At 44.5% G+C, this 21,901-nt stretch overlaps 1 protein-coding gene across 4 annotated transcripts in view; it reads right to left on the reverse strand.

The window, feature by feature from the left end:
• LOC141785920 (vang-like protein 1) overlaps positions 1 to 21,901 on the reverse strand; it is a 42,317-nt gene that overhangs the window by 10,388 nt on the left and 10,028 nt on the right. For 2 of the 4 annotated variants that reach the window (XM_074664542.1, XM_074664539.1), the window contains exons 1-3: positions 17,640 to 17,810; positions 12,381 to 12,623; positions 6,686 to 6,812 (exon numbers count right to left, since the gene is read on the reverse strand). In XM_074664542.1, the coding sequence (XP_074520643.1) occupies positions 6,686 to 6,812; positions 12,381 to 12,451 (198 nt within the window). In that variant the 5' untranslated portion in view covers positions 12,452 to 12,623; positions 17,640 to 17,810. Of the gene's footprint in view, positions 1 to 3,612; positions 3,934 to 6,685; positions 6,813 to 12,380; positions 12,624 to 17,639; positions 17,811 to 18,936; positions 18,995 to 21,901 lie in introns of those variants that run through there. The other 2 variants (XM_074664540.1, XM_074664543.1) reach the window with 2 other exon arrangements.

Raw genomic sequence — 21,901 nt, forward strand, 5'->3', positions numbered from 1 at the left:
GATGCCAGAGATGATTTCATTCTCCTAAAAGGTTCGTCTATTATTACCTCATGTGGAATGGATTCAGCTCAGAGGCAAAGACGCACGCAACTGTGTAATTACGGGAAATGAGATGCTAGCAGGGACTTTGGCAGGTCGAGCAAAAGCAAAAAAAACAAACAAACACAACAACAACACAACGCAGTTTGAGCTCGATATAGCTCCATGGCTCAAGGGAGAAATGAACAAGATGGGATCAGAGGATTGAAAACATCATAAAAGAACGCTTCAACACTCTGTCTTTCTTCTCTGCTGCTCCACAAGGCCAGGGAGGTGATTTCCAAACACGTGGGAAAGAGAGGAATAAAAGATAGGAAGTGGAAAAAGTAAACAGAGCGAGCCGCCAACTGGGCTACACGCTGACGTCTGGGTCTGACTGCATCCGCAGATAATGAAGGTCAGCCGTGTCGGCGTTGGAACCAAAGAGATAAGGACTCTTTACGCCGCAATCATAACAAGCTGCTAACGCCAGAGTGTGTGAGCAGGCGAGGAAAAAGTCAGATAATAAAGCAGCATCAGCTACGAGAGGACTCAGCAGACACTCAGCACGATGAACGCTGGATCCTATTTTAAGGGTTGTTTCGGTGACGTTAGCCGCAGAGAGGGGATCATGGAGAGGATGCATTATGATCATGTTAGGCTGAGGGGGAAGGGAGGAGGAGGAGGAGGGTGGTGTGTGGGGATGGAGATTTTCTCACTGGCCTGAGGGGTTTGGAAAGCAGAGAAAGAGAGAACAATGGAAGGAACAGGCAGTGCTGCTCAGGTCAGCTCCAATAATCACGTCTAATTTCTAACATCAGCATGTTTACACGTTTCAAACACTGGATCTAACATCAGCGCTGTGTAAAATCATCAAATACACACCTAAAAGTAAAAAAACACACATCAAAAATTATTTTTAAGCATCTCATGCCTCTGACTCTGAGTAAATCTAACACATCCGACCCCAGAGAAGTTGAGTCTATCTTTCCTGCTCTACTATTGATGGACTCTCAAGTGTAATCCTGCCTGACTCCCGTCTGGCTCAAGTAGACAACATACTCCCTGCGTCTGTGTGTGTGTATGTGTGTGTGTGTATGTGTGTGTGTGTGTGTGTGAGGAAAGGGAAATCGATAAGCATTAGTTGTAAGGAAGAGTGTCTCCATGACCGCGGAGCACCTTGAGAACACTCAGGGGAGACATGAATCACAGCTCCTCATGCCTACACTCATCAACACTCATCGCCCCTGTTTCTTACCTCTGAGTCACACACACATTCACACACACACACACACAGCTTCAGGACTCAGGAACAGCATCACCTTCTCTTTCTTTTTCACACAAAGAAAAGACTTGGGTAAAAAAATGGAAAAGAGGCAGAAAAATCACTTTTTCTTGAAGTAGACGGGGAAATTTAAAGGTACAGTGACAAAAAAACAAGGCTCACTGCTAATCAAATCTGCCACATTTCTCTCCCTGGCTCCTTACTCCTCTACCTGGACCTCCTCCCTCCACAAGACTAAAAATAGGCCCCATTGACCCACATTAGCTCAAGGGATTAACCAATCACCACAGGCTGATCTGGTTCAGGACCAGCAGCCTTGCAGGAGTCCCAGTCCCTTTCATCACAGGAAACTGGGTGAAACAGAGACAAGGGGATGGTGACAGAGAGACTGATCCAGAGATGAAGACACGTGAAAATCCTCCGCTCACAACCACATACACGTCACGGCTGCACGCACTGCAACTAAACACCTGTCAGGTCTGCTCTTGTCCTCCGTCTGCGCTGATTTATTCACCCGAGACAAGATTTACAAGCAGTTCCCCGGCTCAGGGAGGAGCCGAGGCGTCCCGCAAGAAACTACACGGCTGACGGGCGGAAACATTCGACATGACGTGTTCTCACTCAACTATTTAACGAGAGAAGAGAAGTGAAGAGAAGGGAAGATAGAGCTGTGCTGAATTTGTTGGATTTGAACCTTTCTTTGAGCTAGCATCCTAACATCTAGTGTTCAGTGGCCGTGTCATTGTATCGTCCAAAAATGAAGCCAAAGTCACAGGCAGTTAGCTTAGCTTAGCCTAGCATAAACATTCTAGCAGGAGATGAGGGAAACTAGCTAGTCCATGAACAAAGTTTTAAAAAAGGCTACTTTCATTCCTTTTAACAACAACTGCAAAGGCTTGCCTCTTCAGTCTTGCTAAGCTAAGCTAAGTCAAGCTAAGCAAACTCTCTCCTAACTCTATTTTTCAATAACATCCAACTGCATAATACAACTTTTAGCAACAACTTGTTAGCAATCTCACTGAAGTTGCTCATTTTCATGCTAAGCTAAGCTATTAGCTTGCCTAGCTTCACGCTGGTTTGCAGTGTACATACTTGAGTGTGGTGTCAAACTTCTCGGCTCATTCTTAGCAAGACAACTACAAGGGGCATTGAATAAAATCTCTTATCATTCTCTTAAAAATCATAAAAACAAACATTAGACTTTAGCACTGCTTTAAAAGCGAATTCCCTCTGATCAAAACCCTGAGGATATTTCAAGTGCTGCAATATGATCCAGCAGCTGCCAAGCTTTGCACACATCCAGCAGATCTGCACACTTGTTTGAATGCATCGTATGGTGCATGCTTGCTGGGTTTTAGGGGATTTCCTGGTTGTATGGGCGCCAGTTCAAAAGCATTTGGTGCGTTTGATGAGAAATCTTTACTACAGCTCCAGTTGATTTTGCCATGAAGAAATCCACAAGTGCTCACAAGCTGTTACTGAAGAGAAGTAAAGAAAGTGGTGGAGCTAAGCTCAAAGCAAACTGAGCTGAGTGTGTTTGCGTACGCTCTGTGTGCTCTGTGTGCATTAACAAAGCTTTCAGCAGACTATTTCTGCTCTCCTTCTCCACCTGAGTATAAATAACATCCATTGTCTCTCACCATAAATCAAATGTCCACTAAAAGCCTGGTTGTTGTTCGGCTGTAAGTGGGCTGCAAACAAAGCCCCTCGCTCAGCTCAACTCAGCTCTGCGCAGGAACGACGAGAGCACTCTCCTCACTCCTGGGAGGCAAGGTGTGCGTGAGTGCAGAATATAGCAACATGCATTCAGAAAGAGCTCTTCACAGACATTTAAAACAAGCTTTGTTCAAACTGTGGACAGCGTGCCAGCCTGCCAAGAACCTGTCAGGACAAGGAGTGGAAGCACTTTAAGGATCCCTCGACTAATTCTGCGGATAAAGTCGAGAGTGTGAGACAATGGGAGACTGACAGCTGAGCGGGACTGGGCTAAGAAGTAAATTGCGGTGTGAGAGAATTGGATTAAAGTATAAAAAAAAATTCATTGAGGGGATAAAGAAGTTCTAATTTAGCTAATAACAAAACTGGTTCAACAAGAAATGCACCTCAATCTTAAAAAAAATTAGGGGAATTTCTGAGAGTTTCCTGCTCACCCTGTCAGGATTCTAATTTGCATAACCACCCTTTGCAACAAGTGTGAGATATTTAAGATATCTGCAACAAAAAAGCACAAGGAGATGCAGATGTTAGCTCAAATGGTACACTGATATAGACAGAGTATCGAACTTCCTCCTAATGTTTCCCCCGCTTACCTGGCTCGTCTTAGTCCCTGGTCCAGGGCTGACAACGACAGGAGGTGAGTTAGTAATCAAGTCTTCTTCTATGGTGGTAACAATCACTTCCTTTTTCTCCTCGCACACCTCCAGCACCTGCAACACTTCCTCCCCCGCCTCCATCACCGTCGCCGACTCCATCCTGAGATCCTCCAACTTTGGCTCACTCCTGCTCAAACATCCCTGCGCTCTCCATCCCGTGGAGTGTGTGTGTGTGTGTGTGTGTCTGCGTGTGACCTCACTGACTCTCCTCTGATCTGCTCCCTGGCTTTATCCGCCTCTATATAGAAATCTCTCCAATCGAGCCTTGAGAAGGAATTGTATGGGACTGTGTGCTCACTTGCCGCTAATGTACGGGGCTTTATGGAGCGAGGGGAGAGGAGAGAGGAAGAGGAGGAAGAGGAGGCAGAGGGGAGGGAGGGGGTTGATGAGGGGATCACATGGGATGGCATCAGTCGGCATGGATGAGATGGATTGATGAGGAGGGGAAGATGTGAGGGAGGTGCAGGAGAGTACTAACATGTAAACACAGAGTAATCAAATAAAACACCAATTAGGTGCCATCCTATCCTCCTCTTCCTCCTTCCTCTTCCTCCCTCCTTACTCCCTTTTATCTCTTCTCCCCTCAAGGCATCTCCTCCTCATTCTCTGCTCCGCTCTCGCCTCAGCACCACTCTCCGTCCATTCTTTCTGACCCAGTGAGCATCGTGCTGCTGTGAAGCTACATGTGTGTCAGCGCGCGCGCGCGTGTGTGTGTGTGTCTCATAACTTTCTGCTTTCAAAGCCTTAAAAAAATCAACCCACCCCCGAAACACCTCCAGACATCTCACTTCCTCCTGCTTCCACCACCCGCAGAGCGTACAGTCTGGTGGTGGCACGCGGCGCGCCACAAGCTGAGTCACACAAACGCAAGCAGCAGGAGAACCGTGAAGCTCCGCGGGGATTCTGTCTCACGGGAGACCTCGCCAGGAAGCGCTCGCCACGGGGATGAGATCCTGAGTATGAACACAAGTCCTCAGCTTCTTCCAAGAGTCTGACGTAGCTACCTGTTCGAGAAACACCAGGAGGAAAGCACGGCTGATGGAACAAACCAAGCTCTACTCTCACTGCGATGGAGGTGCTAATTCATGGTTTAAACATATCACATTCCTCCCGTTTGACACGTCTTACAATGCCGCGCCACAAGCTGCAAAGCCGCCACGCTACACTGACCTGAGCTCCTACAATCCTCCTCAATATCCACCCTGATATTGAGTTTCCTACAACAATAACAGCGAGTAAATTGACCCAATTACCCGCTTGATGCAGTGTCAGGGTAAGCTCACCTGAGGAAACACAGCAAAGCATCAGAAATTAGAGCAACCTGCACAGTTCTGCTCAGAGGTAAGATAAAAGTTACTCATTGTGTCTTTAATTCGTCTGCACACTCTTCCTGCCAAGAGAATAAGTTGACACACACACACAAACACCATCTCTCAACAGAAGGCGGATCCCCTGAACATTTCTCTGGCTGCTTTAGTGATAATCTTAAATCTCCCGTCGTGTTTTCAGACACATTCACGCGTAAGCCAAGCCCTCTTCTTTTTTTATCATTCCTGCGGTGAGGCATCACAGGCCGATCGCAGCCATGAGAAACTTTCTTGTGTGTTTGATTGTGAGGACATCCCTGCCCGGAGCGATGTGCTGCTCCGCCAGCCAAGACTCTGATGAAGGAGTGAAGAGTGGCGGGCGCTGCACGGTTAGACTCTGACGCATGACACACTCACAAACGGGAGCATATGTGAGGCAGCGTAACACACACACACACACACATGAAGAGATTTGTGCTGAGCCTGTCTCTCAGTAGATTTGGTGGCCCTGATTACTCAAACTAAAGCCAACACTCCCCGCCCTGTCAGCGGCACCACTGCAGGCCACGGCATGAATAAGTCATGAGGAGCAAAACACTGAGGATGGCTTTGCTCTGTGGCAAATCCTGTCATGTGTTAAAATTAGACACACACACACTGCAGACAAAAACACACTCGCACACACACGGGTGCTGCTAACGAGTCTCGCCACAAGGGAAAGTGAGCGCCAAGTAGGTCAGTAAACGTTGGTGAGCGTTGAGTGTTTGTCATCTTTTCCCTTCAGAGGGTTAAGCTGTGAGTACTCGACGGAGGCCAGACAGTTGTTTGGTGAGCCGAGGATGAAATCTCCATCGCTGTTTTTTATTTGCAAGGAGAAAGTGTTGAAATTACCTCCCAAAACTTCAGCCGACAAATTGGCTATTACTCATTTTCCCTCTCTTTAAGTGTTTTGGACGAAGAACCTGTGTTCCCCCTCGAGTGCTACCGCAGGTTTCACGCCCCGACATGCCAACCTGCCCGGCTCGACGTGCCTTTCATCCCACTCCAAGAAACATAATCACACGTTTTTTTGTTTTACCAAATGAGAAAGTGTCAGCGGATTGACGTCTTGGCAACACCGACCTGTGCAGTTCATCAAACACAACCTTGAAGTTGTACTCAAAATTGATGTCCTACCTTGTACCTCTCATGTATCAAGTAATCCATCACATAATCCATTTTCTGCCTTCACTGACATCAAAGTCAGCATCATCTCTGAGGTACTGTCCACAATCTGACTGACAGTTACAAACTGCTAAGCTGCTGTTTTGGTTGGGACCATTTTAGCAGGGGTCATTGAACGCACCTACCCACCTTGCAGCAGAGAGGATCATCAAGAGGATCTTCCTCTTAAATCAAAGGATGCACATGAGCATCACTGACTACAAAAAGACACTCTAAGGATTGTTCTAGATGTTTCCTAAAGACAGATTTGCTAATATTGCATCCTAAATGTTGTTAAAAGTGGTCTAGCCCTCCCGAGTTTTGCCCCCGTGTACCAGATGGCCTGTCCCAGCCCGGGCTGATTATCATTCCAACTCATTTCAGCGAGTGACTTGTTAAATCTCCTCTGCTCTAAATCCCTGATACAGTATATCTCACACACAGAAGAGAAGCTGTGCAGGAAGGTGTGTGGATCAGTGGTGCAGTGCGGTCAGCCCTACCTGGACCTGCTCACCCCGAACAGAGGAGTCACCCAGGAGCGGCTCGGCAGGTGGAGTGTTGATCGTGACGGACTTTTCAGAGCGGCTGTCCTTGCTGCGGGATTTGTGGCGGTCTCGGCTTCGCTCCCTGTGAACAAACAAAAAAAGACGCTACGTTACGACACAGTGGGGACAACATCAGTCTGTTTCATCAATCATTCATTCATGGCTGTTAAAACCCTGGTGTTTGACTTTTATCTCTCTTTCTTTGCCCTGTTTATAAAGAGCTCAGCAGACAGCGACCCAGCATGCAGCCTGCTGACACACAGAGTAGCATATATGATGATACAGAGCACACAAACACAGCTGCTTCCTCTGTGAAGGTGGGAAATTAAATTGCATAAAGCCGACATGAACTCTGCCCCACATCCACCCCTCCCTCCTCCATCCTCCCTCCATCCCTGCATCCCTCTGCTCTGAACATATGAGCTCCATTAGCAGCACTGACCCACTGCACTCACAGCCCTAATCCTGCAGAGCGCAAACGTTCGCCGGGTCTCTGCATCCAGCGGCGCCACATGGCGCAGTGCCCGCTCTGCAGCTCCATTACTACAAGAAAAGCTCAACGGCTGGAGTTAATCTCTCATCTGGCGCCCTCCCCCTTACAAATGCACAGTTTCTGTTCTTACACTTCTGTTCGACATGCATCTTGTTGATGTGAAAATTCTGACTCAAGAAGCTCAAATAAAGCTTGAATTAAGAAACAAATAAGTGTTGAAGCAGTGAGGCAAGGGTCTGTAAGCTGCTGCTCTTTAATTCATTTGCAGTGGCTCCTCGTAACTTTTAACAAATATTTACTTAAATAAAGAGTTTCTGTTTTCTTACAGAGGGTATTGGTTAATAAAAGACACTGACACTAAATAAAATCATAATTTAACATTTAGTTGAACTCAATCTTCATCCCATCTGTCAATAAAGCCTGCCACTGATCTACTTCACCTCCTACAACATCAACAGCCACCAACTTTCTATGCACCTGTGGCTAACCTCAAGTTTAACAGAAGATAGTTAACTGCCAAAATGTCAGCTTTATAAACATGCTTGATATGTAGCAAGACAAGAAACAAACAGATTTTTTTTTTAAGTTTTTACATTTTTTTACCATTTCATTTTTATTTTTTTCTGCAAATTTGTGAAATTTCATTTTTTTGAATATTTGTAATTTTTTTTTAATTTTGCAAATTTATTTCATTTTTTTTATTGTTTTAAGATTTTCAAAATTTTTGCAATTTTTCTAGAATTTTTTTAAAATGTTTGCATTTTTTTTTTTAATTTAGGAAATTTATTTCATGTTTTTTTATTTCTACATTTTTTATTTAAAAAATTTTCAAAGTTTTTTTTTTAACTTTTTAAATTTTTTTTAAGAATATTAGTAATTTTGGGGGGAAAATTTTACAAAATTATTTTTTTTATATCTCTGCATTTTTTTCAAAATTCTACAGTTTTAGCAATTTTTTTAGGATTTTTTTATATTTACAAATTTATACAAAATACAACTTAAAACTTAGGCATCACATGTACAATTTTGTAAACAATAAAAATCTCAACTCATCTAGATAATTATTCTCTAGATTCTAACTGTTTAAAATTTCATACACTATATCGTCTTCATTGTGAAGATTAAGTAGATTTTGTGACACTGGAATGACTTTAATCCAGGTGAGCTGAGGTAAAATGCCTCCTTTGAAAGTAAAGGCTGCAGACCCCTGCAGTAAGGTCTTAGTTTTCCTGTGACCGCTGGACGCTGCGCTCTCACACAAACACAACCCATACCCATAATGCTCAGGATATCCTGCCTGCAGGGGTAATGGAGGAGCCTGTGTGAGTGACAGCTGAGGAAATGCTGCAGTCTAATAGAGCTGCATTCAACCCCAGTGTTTTGATTAAAGGGTGTTAACCACTCTGCCTTCCGCCTTTATTCCTGTACTTCCTCCTGAATGCTCACAATTTCCTCCATCAAGAAACTGAATCATAACAGCAGCTGATGTTTCAAACGTGCACGCAGCAAGAAAAACCCATTTTGAGTAGCCCAAGGCGACTTCTCCTCTCTGACAGAGTGACTGACGTTTTCTTATCTGCTAAATCCAGGAGATTAGGAGGTTGATGTAAGCCTTTAAATACATTACAGCCATCATTGTTCAGCTAAATATCATTACAGTTATCATCATCTCGGTGGCGGCTGCGAGTCTAGAGGGAGCGCTCATCCCTCAGAGGCTGTCACTGATTAGCATTATTAATTGTGGGGGAGAGGTGAGGGAGGGGAGGCAGGGAGGAGCAGCACTTCAAAGGCAGGAGTGGAATAATAAGAAGGGAAGTTTCACCACTTTCTGCAGCGACTCTGGTGTTATGACAGAAAACGAGCAGACCTGTGGGCAGCCAGGGAGGGGATCGAACACACCGGCCTCTGTCTGCAGTCCCTCCCCCTCTCCTCCCCCTCTCCCAGTTTCTGTTCCCCTTTCAGCGAGCTTCTGGGGTGATCTCACCTCTCTCCTCACACACCTTCTTCCCACATCCTCTTCCTGCCTCATTAGCATGCAGACGGCTCGTTGGTATTCCAGCGGCGTGCTGCGCTATGATTTGTTTAATGGAATATGACTTCCAGCGTGGATCCCTGAAACCAGGATGGCTTTTTTGGAACAGTGAGGATGGGATAGGGAGGAGGGAAGGGGGAGCATAGAGACGCCTGGCGGGTTGGGGGCACAGTCCTGCCAATTAGGCTTTGGTGGCACTGCTTCCCTGTAACACCTGAGGATGGCCGTGATCGCATTCTCCACCTCACACAGACAGGAGGAGGGAAAAAAGAGCAGTAGAGCGACGGTTATTGAGGTGGCGGAGCCAAGCAGCGTGGCACGCCAAGCTGTCTGTGGACTAATTTGCTCTCTGTTTGGCGCCTGGTACACCTTTGTGACACGGATCTTTGTGTCAGTGCGGCCATCCGGCAGACGGCTCAGCTTCGGCCAAATTTGAGGAGCTGTGAAGCCAATGCACATGCTCAGTGAAACACCTCACAGAGACGTTTAAACTTCTGCTCAGTACAGTCAGCAGTTCAGCGCGTGCAGCCTGGGGTTGGAGGGTGTGATAAGGGGTCCTGTAACTGGACTGCTCCTCTGGATTATCTTCATTCAGATAACGCCACAGTTAGGTGACGCATTCTATGGTGGACCAAAACTGCCAAAATTAAATATTAATAGAAGTGAAAATAAAAATAAAACATATCAACACAAATTAATAAACAAATTATAAAATAAATGAAAGTATGGAAGACCAAAAATGCCAAAATTTAAAAAAAATAAAAATGAAAAGGAAAAAGAAAAACATATAAAAACAATAAATAAATAAAAATAAATACATAAATAAATAAAGAAATAAATGTATGTAAGACCAAAAATGCCTAAATTAAAAATAAATAAAAGTGGAAAAATACAAATATTTAAACATGAGTAAATAAATAAGTACAAAATAAATTAAAAAAAATTTAAATAAATCAAAAGAAGTAAAAATAAATAAATACAACAAAATGTGGAAATAGAATTAAATATCAATAAACAATAATTCTTCTGTAAGTTGACAGTGACTGCCACATTAAATACAGGAAATTAAAAAGATAGCACTTTTATTCAATTTATTTTTCATTGGTATTAAACTTTATTCCCACACTTATTTTTTATTTAATTTATGTTTTCCCTATTTAATTGTTTATTTATTGATGTATGGATATTTTAATAGTTTACTTTTTTATATTTTCTTTCATTTTCAATTTTATTTATTTTCAATTTTATCTATTCATTTATTTTTCTTGTGGATATTTTTTAATTTATCTATTATTTATTTTGACATTATTTATCTATTTATTAATTTATTTACTTTTTTTAAATTTATTTTTTATTTTTTTCAACTCAATTTTTTCTTTATTTTGGCAGTTTTGGCCCTCCATAGCATTCCAGTGATGAAAGCTCAGACTGATTAAAACCTTAGAATATCAATTCACACACAATCAATTTAAAGTTTCCTTCAGGTGAAGCTTCAGAGCCTCGAAACGGCGCTTTAACTGTGAATGAATTAGCCTGAATCACTCACTTAGTCTCATGTGGATGCTGCACGCTGCCCTATAATTGGAGTTATACCAATCAAAAGAGCTAATTTTCCACATGAGCAGCTGCTAATGTGAGATTTGCAATTTTACTATAATTTAACACTCAAAATTGAAAGTGGGAGGAAGGAAGGGCGGGAGGGGGAGATTTGGGGAGTGGATATTCAGCTCATGTTTTTCCAAAAGAGGCTGAGTAAAAGTGTAACTTTACCAGTTTGGAAACTGTTCTGAGAGGAAAGAAAAGGGAGGAGAAGATACACATAAAGGCACTAAATCATGAAGGCCTCTGAGTTTGACTGCAAGTTGCTGAAATGTGGTGTCACTGTTGTTTTCTGTTGGGGGATATTTCTCTGGTAGTGACTTGGACACCAGTTGAGGACAAAAAGCCAGCAATAAAAAGGAAACAGCTCCAAACCCGGGCTCCGTCTGGTGATGGAAACCTCAGCCAATCCCATTCTTCTATTCTAATCTGACAAATTGGGTTTAAGACTGGCTCGCAAATCTGCAAAACACAGAAACACACGACAGCGCGATGATGTTACTGTGTGATTATTTGCATGGGCGCGTACACACAAGTGGTGAAAAAAAAAAAAACGCCTCCCTTGTGCCTGCATCTGTTCCCAGCATCAGTGTAATTAGACAACAGTGATCCAGAACTGCCCCGGCGTAAAACGATTACCTTCAGATGGCGATGGCGAGGCGTTCAAAGGCAACAGTTTTTATGTTTTTGTTTGAATATGAAATTAGAGGCCAGCCGGTGGCTTTTGGCACGGTGGCGGCAGGAGCAGAGGAGCGGAAAAGGCGCTTGGCGAGGGTGCGCGTATGCTGCTCTCCAATTTGCTGTCACTCACTTTAAAGGCTGAGGAAACAGTAGAGAAGAGCGAGATCCCAGCTCCCACCTTTAATCATCTCCAAAGCGCCACCTCTCCCCCCTTCACCCGCTTTGATTCCCGGTGAAGTGAGACCACTTTCACTCCGTGGAACTTTGAGCTACAAGGGCACATTCCTGCCCGGGGGGGAATGTGAGCCAGCAAGAGGGTAAAAACTGATACGCCTGCACCTTCACATCCTCAGAGAGCAGCCAGGAATCCATTAAAGAGGGTGGAGGCGAAGGGGGGGAGGTCAAGAATGAAGGAGAAAGAGGCAGCTGCTGTGTTGGGAACATAACAAGGACACGGAGGAAAACTGAGGGTATGAAAGATTACAAGAGAAAGATGAAGTGTGAGGAAGGATGAGCGTCTGAGGCGTTCTGAAGCAGCGACAGGTGGTAGAAAAAGTGGGTGTGGCGTTGGAGATATATGGCGAGGGGGTCGCCTGTGACAAGGGAGGGGCTGTAGTGGAAGAGGAGCCTCCTCTCAGGCCATCAGTCAGCCGGGCCTCTCTAGCACCTGTCTCCTGCTGCCTTCCTGAGGCCCGTCAGCCGCTGCCATTACTCTGCTGACAGACTAATGCGCCTACACGAGCTGGGAGCGCCACGCACGCCAGCATACAGAGACTGACAGGGATACACAAGATCGTATGACACAACTGAACATTTCCAAACAAAATAAATAAATGTGGTCTTACCCGTGTCTGTGAGATCCCCGGGAGCGTCCCGAGTAGTAGGAGTACCCCGAGTAGTTCGATTCTGTATCCATAGCGACGCAGTCCCGCCCGGGCTGCTCGGCTGGACCGCTGGCAGACGCAGTGCTCGCTGATGTCGAGCCAGGGGCGCTCAATTTGCTCGCTCAGGAGGCTGACAGGGGTGGCGAGCTGTCGGCAGTCAGGCTTGAAAGCGACCCTGGGGGCGCCCGGTGAGGAAACATCAACCTGGCGAGGGGGGAGACAGATGGGAAATTTGAATTCAGGGCGTTGAAAAGTCTGGGAGAGCTGCCTGCGTTTGACCGCTCTGAAATTAAATAACAGGAATTTTCGTCACATCTTTAATTTATAATCAAGCGTTCGCTCTTTCGCACTCCTTACATAAAAACCTGACAATAATGTGTCATGAGCAGAAGAAACCGCAGTTTGCTCTCGAGTGGCTGATGCAAACTCTTCAACCCAGACAGCTGCAAGAGGAACGCGGCGAACGTGGAGGAAGATAAGAGCTCAGATGATGGAAGGGTTGGGAGCAGTTGTCGAAGACTTTGTGACAAACTGAGCCGAACACCGCGTCCTCAACTCACCTTTTCAAAATAAAAGCCCTCCATCACTGAGAGTGATCAGAGCACAGATGTGTTTGAATGAGATAAACTGCACAAAGGGAGAGGAAAGAAAGAAAAAAGGCTTGTTAGCTGAGTAGCTTGAGGCTTGCTGTTTACACACCGGGGTATAACACACACACACCTACTCAAACAGCTCTGAGTGAGAAGAAATATAAGGTGTGAAAAGCTCAGGTGGTTAAAACTTAACTTCTCAGTTAAGATAATCCACATCTGACTTTAAGTTTAAGTTTACACAACAGGAGTCTTCTCAAAGCCGTCTTGACTGATGGTTCAGATCCTGAGTGCTTTACCCCCTCTACTATCTCCTGCTTCATACCAGCACCCTGTCCTGACAGGGTCTGCAGCACCGAAACCAGCACTGAAACTCTCCTCGGAGCACAAACACAGAGATTTACGGCTGATTTACGACTCCACTCGCCTTAAAGGTGGTAAGAAACTGAGCCGTCCCTTCAACACATAAACACACACACACTCACACACACATACACAGGATGGCCTCTTTTTTCTGCATTCACAACTCCAGGGAAAAGCGCCAGCTCCAGCGCCTAAACTGCAATCTTCATCCCAAAAATACACACAACACTGTGGTAGAAAACTAGTTTGACCCAGTTCTGAGGGGGAGCGTGGCGTCGGCACATCTGTGAGTGACTCCGCTCCGTGTGTGATTATGCGTGCTTGTGTGATTGTCACAGACTCCTGAAAATGCTTTGAAGGTTGCGCAACTGCATACTTGCTGGTTCTGCAGAGTGTCTGAATCATCCTACCTTAACTGGTTTCCCCGTGTCCCACTGCCAGCCAGCTGCATCGCTGATCCCACTTCAGCTACTGCTGCAGCTGCTGAAAACCTCAAGATCAGGAGAAACTTGACCTGTTGTCACAACATGATCGAGCAGAGGCATTTCCATCACCTGTCTTAATCCTCTTAGAGTGAAGGCATGTGGGCGAATGAAGGATTAATCAGGTCAAACTAAAAGTTCAGTCAGAGTGCGGCCACACTTCCAGGCAGCAGTGAGGTTAAAGGCTGATCAATTACTTCCTGAGTCTGAGTCTTCTTGCAAAATCCTCAAGGACTGTACTACCCCTACACACACTCACCACCACAGCCTGGGCTCTGAGGTCTCTGTTGAAGAGAAACAGGATATGCGGGTGTTCTCACATGTGGTTTCTGTCCCTGCACTGCCAGAGTAAATGGATAAGCAGAGCCACTTCAAGTTTGCCGAGAGAGTCCGAAGCTGTAATAGGAATCCCTGCCGCTCTGGAGCTGCAGGGAGGATTCTCCACGGCTTGTCTGCAAACACTGGCAGCAAGGAGAGGCGCAAAATGATCACAGCATCAAGCATAACAGCAGCACCTGTTTTATTAAAGTACAACACTAAGGATAAAAAAGAAGCTTCTGACAATAAAGCACAAAGGGAGGAAATTGTACACACAAGCTAACAGGTGTAACAACCTAAGCCGAGACTCGAGGAAACAACAACAGAGCAAATATCCAGAAGCCTAGACGGGGAGTGCAAACAAACAACCCAACACAAGCAGCTCAGGAAAAGACTTTCATCTGTGCGCGCAGCAAAGTTACACCAGAGCCACGAGACATCTGCTGTCAGCCAAACAAATCAGAGCTGCAACGTTCTGCAGGAACAGCAGGAGAAAATCCATAATCATAAGCTGACGGCAGAACATGTGCAGAGAATGTGACACTTTTTGCACGGTGTGTTTACGTGGTTTGGATGCCTGGCAGAATGCTCAGGGAAAGCGGTTAATTTGCATTAGCTGTGATGCTACAAATGCAACATGAAGATTAGCCTCCACAGTATAGCTCAGGATTCACTGTGTGCTTAACAGTAAAACATCAAAACAAGGTTTGAGGTTTTTTTAGGACCCGTCTGAGCTGATTAAGAGTAATTTATGAGGTTGACCTTTCTGAAGCTGTTCGGGGAAACTCCCGCTTACTCAGAACCTGCTGGACTTCCTGACCCTGTGACTCCGCAGTGAACTTTCAAACACATCCACTAAACAGGTACACAACTTCCTGCAAAGGGAGTCTGCAGCAAATTAAGCATCTAATGAACCAGATAAGATGATCTCTTCTGCGTTCATTCAAAACCTCCTTTCACGCAGCCTATTCATGCAGAACTCCTTTTGATAGAGTACAAATAAAAGGCCTCCTGTAGCTCGTTCACAGTCTGCAGTCATTTTCCTGAAATCCTAAACCCTTTTGTGGAACGCCTTTGATTCCTGCGCTGTGGGTTTTTACACGGGAAAATCTCTCCTTTGAATTAATCACACAGTTGAACGTTTCCCTCAGTCTGATTGAAATCATCAGAGCTGAGTTTGCAGACGACACGTGGTCCTGGAGGGCGGCCAGTTTGAACAAAGATGCTATTAAAAGCTTGTGTGTATTTAGAGCTAATGGTGTATATGACCTGTGTTTACTCAGTGGAAAAGCCCTCTAACATGAGATGATGGGTTTACATGCATAATTAGGGATTAGCACATAATTAGCATATTCGGGAGGCTGTGAGGTTTGAGTGGACTTTTCAGGGTAATCTGTTAAACATCTCAGGAAAACAAAAATCATCAACACTAGTCCCTCGTCTGGAGACAAACAGCTGATGCTGAGTGTGACTTCACGTTAGCTTGGGAGAACGTAGCACTGCGGTCACGAGACGTGCTGGGACACGAGGGAACATGAAAACAAGCCACAGAAGAAGTCTGGCTGGGTCACATGCTCGCTGTTGATGACTGAGCGAATGAGGGCCATTAATTCTGAGGAATTCAATCAACATTCCTGAGTGTCACCAGATTTAAACCCACCTCTGAGATACATATGTGAGCACCAAACAGAGAGACCAGTTTGCTTTTTGATGTCGAATAGAAACATCTTTCAGTTTCTCTTTGCACCAAATCAATACGTCTCACACTCCAGACTCCAAACCGTATGATTCACATTTAGCCTTTACCTGTTGCATTTTTGGTGCCTCTGTTCCTAGGCAACCACTGTGAGCAGATCATGAGCAGTCAGTCAATAAAGCAGCTGTTGATGACTGCATGAGCTGGAATGAGGGAATCTGTTTGTTAGTCATGAGCGCACAGAGGCAAATTCCTGGTAACTCAATATAAACAGAGACAGTTTAATACACTGACTGCTGAATACAGACTCCAACTGCAAATCCACGGCACACTCCAGCTTCTTATTCCCCTCTAATGTGGGATTAAATGTCATATTTAACCACACTGATGGCACTGTCTCTTGTAATACGCCCTTTTAATCTCATGCCAGATTAAATAATCCAATCGTAACAGACAGAAGATGCAAAAAAATGACACTGACATATTGACTGTTTCTCCTCAAGAGACGAAACTTTATCCCAAAGACTTCAAACTGGTGTGTTTGGTGATAGCTCTAAAATAGAAGTCACCGTATTCCCTCTGCAGCTGTCTCCAGAAGAACGTGTGTACCTCTCAAATGTTAATTACTTCCAGAACATTCTAGATTTTATGATAACAGGGGTCTTGCATTATTTATGATGAGGACGGAGCAGTTGTTGTCACCATGTCAGCTTGGGCTCTAACAATGTCAGGGGTATGTTGCCTGGCAGCTTCTGTGACACAGACTGATGATAAAGTGAAGGGTTTTAGTCTTATTTTAGGTTTAGGTGGTAGAAGAGTAACAAAAAAAATGAAAACGTAGATAGTTGAACAACACCTGTAATTTGCCTATATATTGACACTTTATACAACCTTAATAATTATCAAGGATGGTAATAAGAAGACAAAGCACAAAATTACAGTATTAGCCAAATAGTCTAGCAGTTGTTTTCATTCTTTATCAAGAAAATGTTGTTTTAATATATAAAAACGTGTAGCTTTAGTACCAGTTACTGGTGGAGCACCAGGGCAGGTCTACCCGCCCAGCCCCTACCTGTGACCCGAAAGGCTGGCAGGAAACTCCCTGGTTTCACCGTGGCCTCGAAGCCCCCCTTCTTGCTCTAACCTCACCTCGGCAGCACATTTTTGTGACTACTTCAAAAATCTTAGCACACCAGAATGGCTATTACTTTTGGACGGTTGTTTGTTTTTTCGTCTTATTTTTAGTGAACTGGGAGTGCGACAGTAAATCCATCCGCCGGAACTCTGCCGCCGCAGGTTACAGTTTACAGCTGAGCTGCGGTGCACCAGCCGGGGTAATGCGGACCAAGTCAACCGTAAGAAACAGAGTTGACTTTTCTCACAGTGACTTTCTGACTGAATGAGCCCTTTCTGTTCGCGTTTCTCACTCAAACTAAACCACAGTGCGCTTCAAGTGTCGCGAAAATGACAGTTACTCGGTTTGCCCGCAGTTTGAGGGCATTCAAATGAAGTTAGAGCCTTTCATACAGGTAGGCAACACAGCAAGGGCGTGTTCCCAAGTCCTGCCTGAAAAACACACATTCAGCTCCACACTGAACAACAGCCTTTGTTCTAAGCGTTTCAAAACAGCCACACACATTTCTTTATAAGCTTCACGATCCGAGACAGGACATTATAGCCTGTCAGCTTCACACACTACTGAGCCCGCACACTAACATCTGCAGAATACATATGAGCGGTTGTACCTACAGCGTAATAACGCAGGACTCACCCTTTATCGGTGGAGATATCATTCCGTGGGGTTGATCATTTATCCAGAGGTTTTAAAAGTGTTTGCCCCACAGCACACGGTAGGCTACAGTAGGAAGCAGCCCTTAGTAACCGTAGGAATCACCCTGGCAGTCAGGAATTTCACAGGGGGCAGTGCTTGTCAGTGAGAGGGGGTGTAGTACCGAAGCGGGGCGCTAGGGGGCTGTAGTCAACAGGGGGAGCCCCAAAACAGGGATACACCTGTACAGGAATATAAAGGAGCTTTTCCGGTATTTTTTAAAAATATTGTATGTTAGAAATATGTGCAAAATGAGAAACTAAACCCCGTTTATTCTCGGTGGCCATTTGAAATAGTCTTGTTGTAATATTTTTTTATTCTATATCTTCTTTTTTTTTTTTTTGCTGATGAAACTCTGCAAATGTCCTTGATGTGGGATGAATAAAGGTGTAACGCATCTTTTTTTTTTTTTTTTTTTTTTTTTTTTTTACAAATTAATTAATTAATTTATTTATTTATGTATGTTTTTATTCATCTATCTATTTATTTTTACTTTATTTCACTTCTGGAATCCTGAAGTGTTGGTTTGACTTTAGGTAGCCTATTTAGGTCTTTAAAATGAAAGAATATGAATGATATTTTATATTAATAACTTAACAATAAAAAATAATAATAATTACATTAAAATATGAAAAATGAATATATTATGTATTAAGGAGGTCTACAGAATTAAATGCTTATAGTTATTTTGCAGGAAAAAATGTGGGATTCAACAGGGAAGTTCAATACGTTTATCATTAAGCTAGTTGTGACAATGAAACAGAAAACTGGGAAAACAACAACAGCTCGAAATATGAAGTAAACCCACAGAACTCTGTTTTCTACAATATCCTGCTTTAAATTACTATGTTATTATTATAAAACCTGTCTGATTTAAGAGATCCACATTGCTGTTTCAGAGCACAAATCACATGAGGTAAAGGTTTATTTTTCTCAATGCTAAGGCAGTGTTGTTGTCACAGCTCACAGAGCTGAAAAAGACAAACTCTGATCTGTGATAAAACTGCTCACTCAAAGCAGCGACACTGAACGGCAGCGTGATAGCAATCAGGCGAGGACACAGTCGGTGAAAGAGACACAATGCAGTCAGTGAGGCCTTGGAGCTGCCTCTTAACGGGGAATGTAAACAACAACTCCACTTCTCCTTCAGACAGCTTTCAGCCCGTCAAACAGACATGATTGGTATCCGACACTGAGCTGCTCCAGCTGATTAAACTGCTATAACTCACTTTAAACATACCTGAAGTGTCACAGGAAGAGATGTGGGGCATCCTGGTGTCATGTCAGCCAGGTTTCTCCTGAGGAAGAGATGTAAATTTAACAGGTTTAGTCACAAGAATAATTCTAAACTAGCTATATATGGTTAGATAAAGGTCAAATCAAGCATATATACCCATCAATTGATTCTACATTTGTCTTAATCTGCTGCCATCCATCCTCCATTGTGTCCCAGCACAATGAGCATCCCAGACCACTCCATCCAGACTCCAAACATACATGAAAGTTACGACCACGAGGCAACAGATGCCTCCAGCAATTACACGGCTGTATATGGATCAATATTCTGTTCTCCTTTGAAGTGCATCATATACACCGACACATACAGCCTCTCCCCTCCAGAGCCTTAGATATATCTCACCCCTTCAGAACACAATGGAGGTCATGACTGGGACATGACCCCTTTCTCTCCCCATGGAGTCAAATTAACACGATGCTGCAGCTAGGATGGGGGAGGAAGAGTGATGGATGTTTAATTCTATAACGATATCTGTTCTAGCTGTGTTTATTAAAATATATAGAGGAGAAAAGGGAAGTGTAATCATGTTATTTCACTGTCTGAAGCTTTCAGGCATCATAGTTTAAGATTAGTGCTCCACCTTGTGGGGTTTTACTGCCATTACACCACCTAAAAAGTGTCACCAAGCTAACAGTTAAAGTGTTTTCCTCCATTTGTTGTGATTTCTGTCAGTTTTTGAGATGAAATATTAGACTCAAGCTTTAATTTGGAGCACATAGTTGAGGTCACGTGTCACTTTGTTTGTTTGGATTCATTTAATCTTGGATAAAAGCAGAAAGGAGTGATTAATCTGAGCTATTTCTAATCAATATATCATCCACAGGTTAACAAAAGACCTCCACGCAAGCTTGTGTAAATCAATCAGCAGTGAAAGCAGTGAAATCAGATTACACAGCTGAATGCAAGCGCGAGGCATCCTCCTCGGCACGCGCGCCGTGTGAAGACCAGCAGCCGCACGCGCTGTCACTCTTTCCCCCGTTTATTTAAAGCGGGGAAGCGCGCGCAGATGGCCCCCATTGAGAAGCCGAGGTGGGGGCCCCTGAGATCAATTCAATTTGGTGTCCGGAAGATGGATGGATTCCTCCCCAAAGACACCGAGTTTATGAGTTTAGAGAGGGCTTTTTTGGTAAACAGAGGAGAAAAATGAAAGCGCGTAAAAATGAAGACGAAGTGGGGAGAGATGCAGTTTATGGGACCACACGCATACATGAATACACACACACACAAACACACACGTAGAGAGATGTATCCTGTCTACTTTACACCCAGCCAGATGAGACTCTCTGTTCAGGGGCCAATTACATTTTCTGTTTGACAAATTAGGTTTAAAGGTCCAATACGCACTTTTCTGACTCCACCACACAGCTTGGTTATGGTGAGGGGCTGGCAAAAGAAATGAAGCAGCATGTAAAGCACTTTTTACCCATGATTCAGTGGTTTTACAAGCTGGAATGAAGGTGGGACAGGGGGTCTGACTTATGAAGAGGCTGGCAATATTTGTGTCCATACACATGAATGAACACCATTTATTTACCCTCTATAACAAGGCACACAGAGCTGAAAATGTACAGAGAAATGGCCCCTTGAGGCTTCCGTAGAAAGACGAAGAAATTTACTCTGAAACTTTTAGCACCTCAGCCACAAATACTGACCAATCTGTTGTGTTATGATGTTAAAATCAAATGTGACAAACTGTTTTCCGGAAGTTCAAAGCAGGTCAGCGATGAGCAAATAATTCATTTCTCAGTCCCAATAAGAGAGGATTAAAGTTGAGATAATTCTTCCTTAATGTCTTTATGATTCAGTAATTATAAATCTGCATTTTGGCTGCGATTCCCCTCGGAGACTCTCAAAAAAGGGGGACAGCAGGAGGTTGAATAAACTCCCCTCCTGACTCACGGTGACTCACAAGCAATGAGGCGTCTTCAACAAAAGCCCCAACAATTGGATTTAAGAGATCTTAACCAAATTGAAACCCAATGAATATCTCCGTTTTAACTCGCCAGATTGGGCCGTGCGCCGGGCCTAATGCATGCACACACACCTTCTGACAGGCCCCCGTGGTACAGATGGTCCGAGCGTGAGTCTGAATGAGAGGGGGGACCGTGCACGGCTGCTGACGCATTGTGGGGGGACGTCGTCTTCAATACAGCACTTAATGAGAACAGACTGACTCTTTCTCCCCTCCCATCCCCTCCCCTTCTCCATCCTCTGTCCATTCTATTCCTCCCCCTCCTCCCCCTCCTCTCTGATTCTCCACTTCTCCTCTCCTCTGCCCATTTCCATCTGTTTGGAGACAAAGGGCCACGAGCCAGCTCGAGCCCCGGGACCCTGCTGGTGAAGTAGGCAGGGATAATACGGCCCATCCCGGGGGCTGCATTTCAACACATGGACCAGGCTTTGTACTTCTGCTGCACGAGCACCCTTCACACCGCGCACACACTCACTCACTCACAGGGATGTGTGTGCGGGGGAGCAGGGCTGCAATATTGACCAGGGGAGTTCTCGCCTTGAACGCGAACACTTCCATAATACCCAACGACGTGGAGAATAAAGGAGAGGGCGAAAAATGAGGCAGCACAAAAAGCCCCAAATGTTGTTCCTCGTACTGCGAACATATGGCTGTTTGTTGTCATACTCCTTCTCCCTGTCCAATTTACACAGAGCGGGCAAGCAAGCTCTCAGAATTAAATGGGTGTGTGTAGAGCTCTGCGTGTGTGTGTGTGTGTGTGTGCTCCTCCTGGCTTGGAGTATACCTGAATGATGATGAGAAGAAGGATGCCCAAACATTGATAATGGCCGCTGCATAATCCCCTGCTGTCTGCACACACCTCCTGACATATGGTCACTCCACGGCCTCCGCCATTACATAAGCCCACAGTGCAAATAGGGTGGGGGTGGGGGGTTG

This window comes from Halichoeres trimaculatus, unplaced genomic scaffold (genome assembly GCF_033239565.1).
Source record: "Halichoeres trimaculatus isolate MK-OKI-2021-1 unplaced genomic scaffold, fHalTri1.1 fHalTri1_scaffold_24, whole genome shotgun sequence".
Taxonomy (NCBI): domain Eukaryota; kingdom Metazoa; phylum Chordata; class Actinopteri; order Labriformes; family Labridae; genus Halichoeres; species Halichoeres trimaculatus.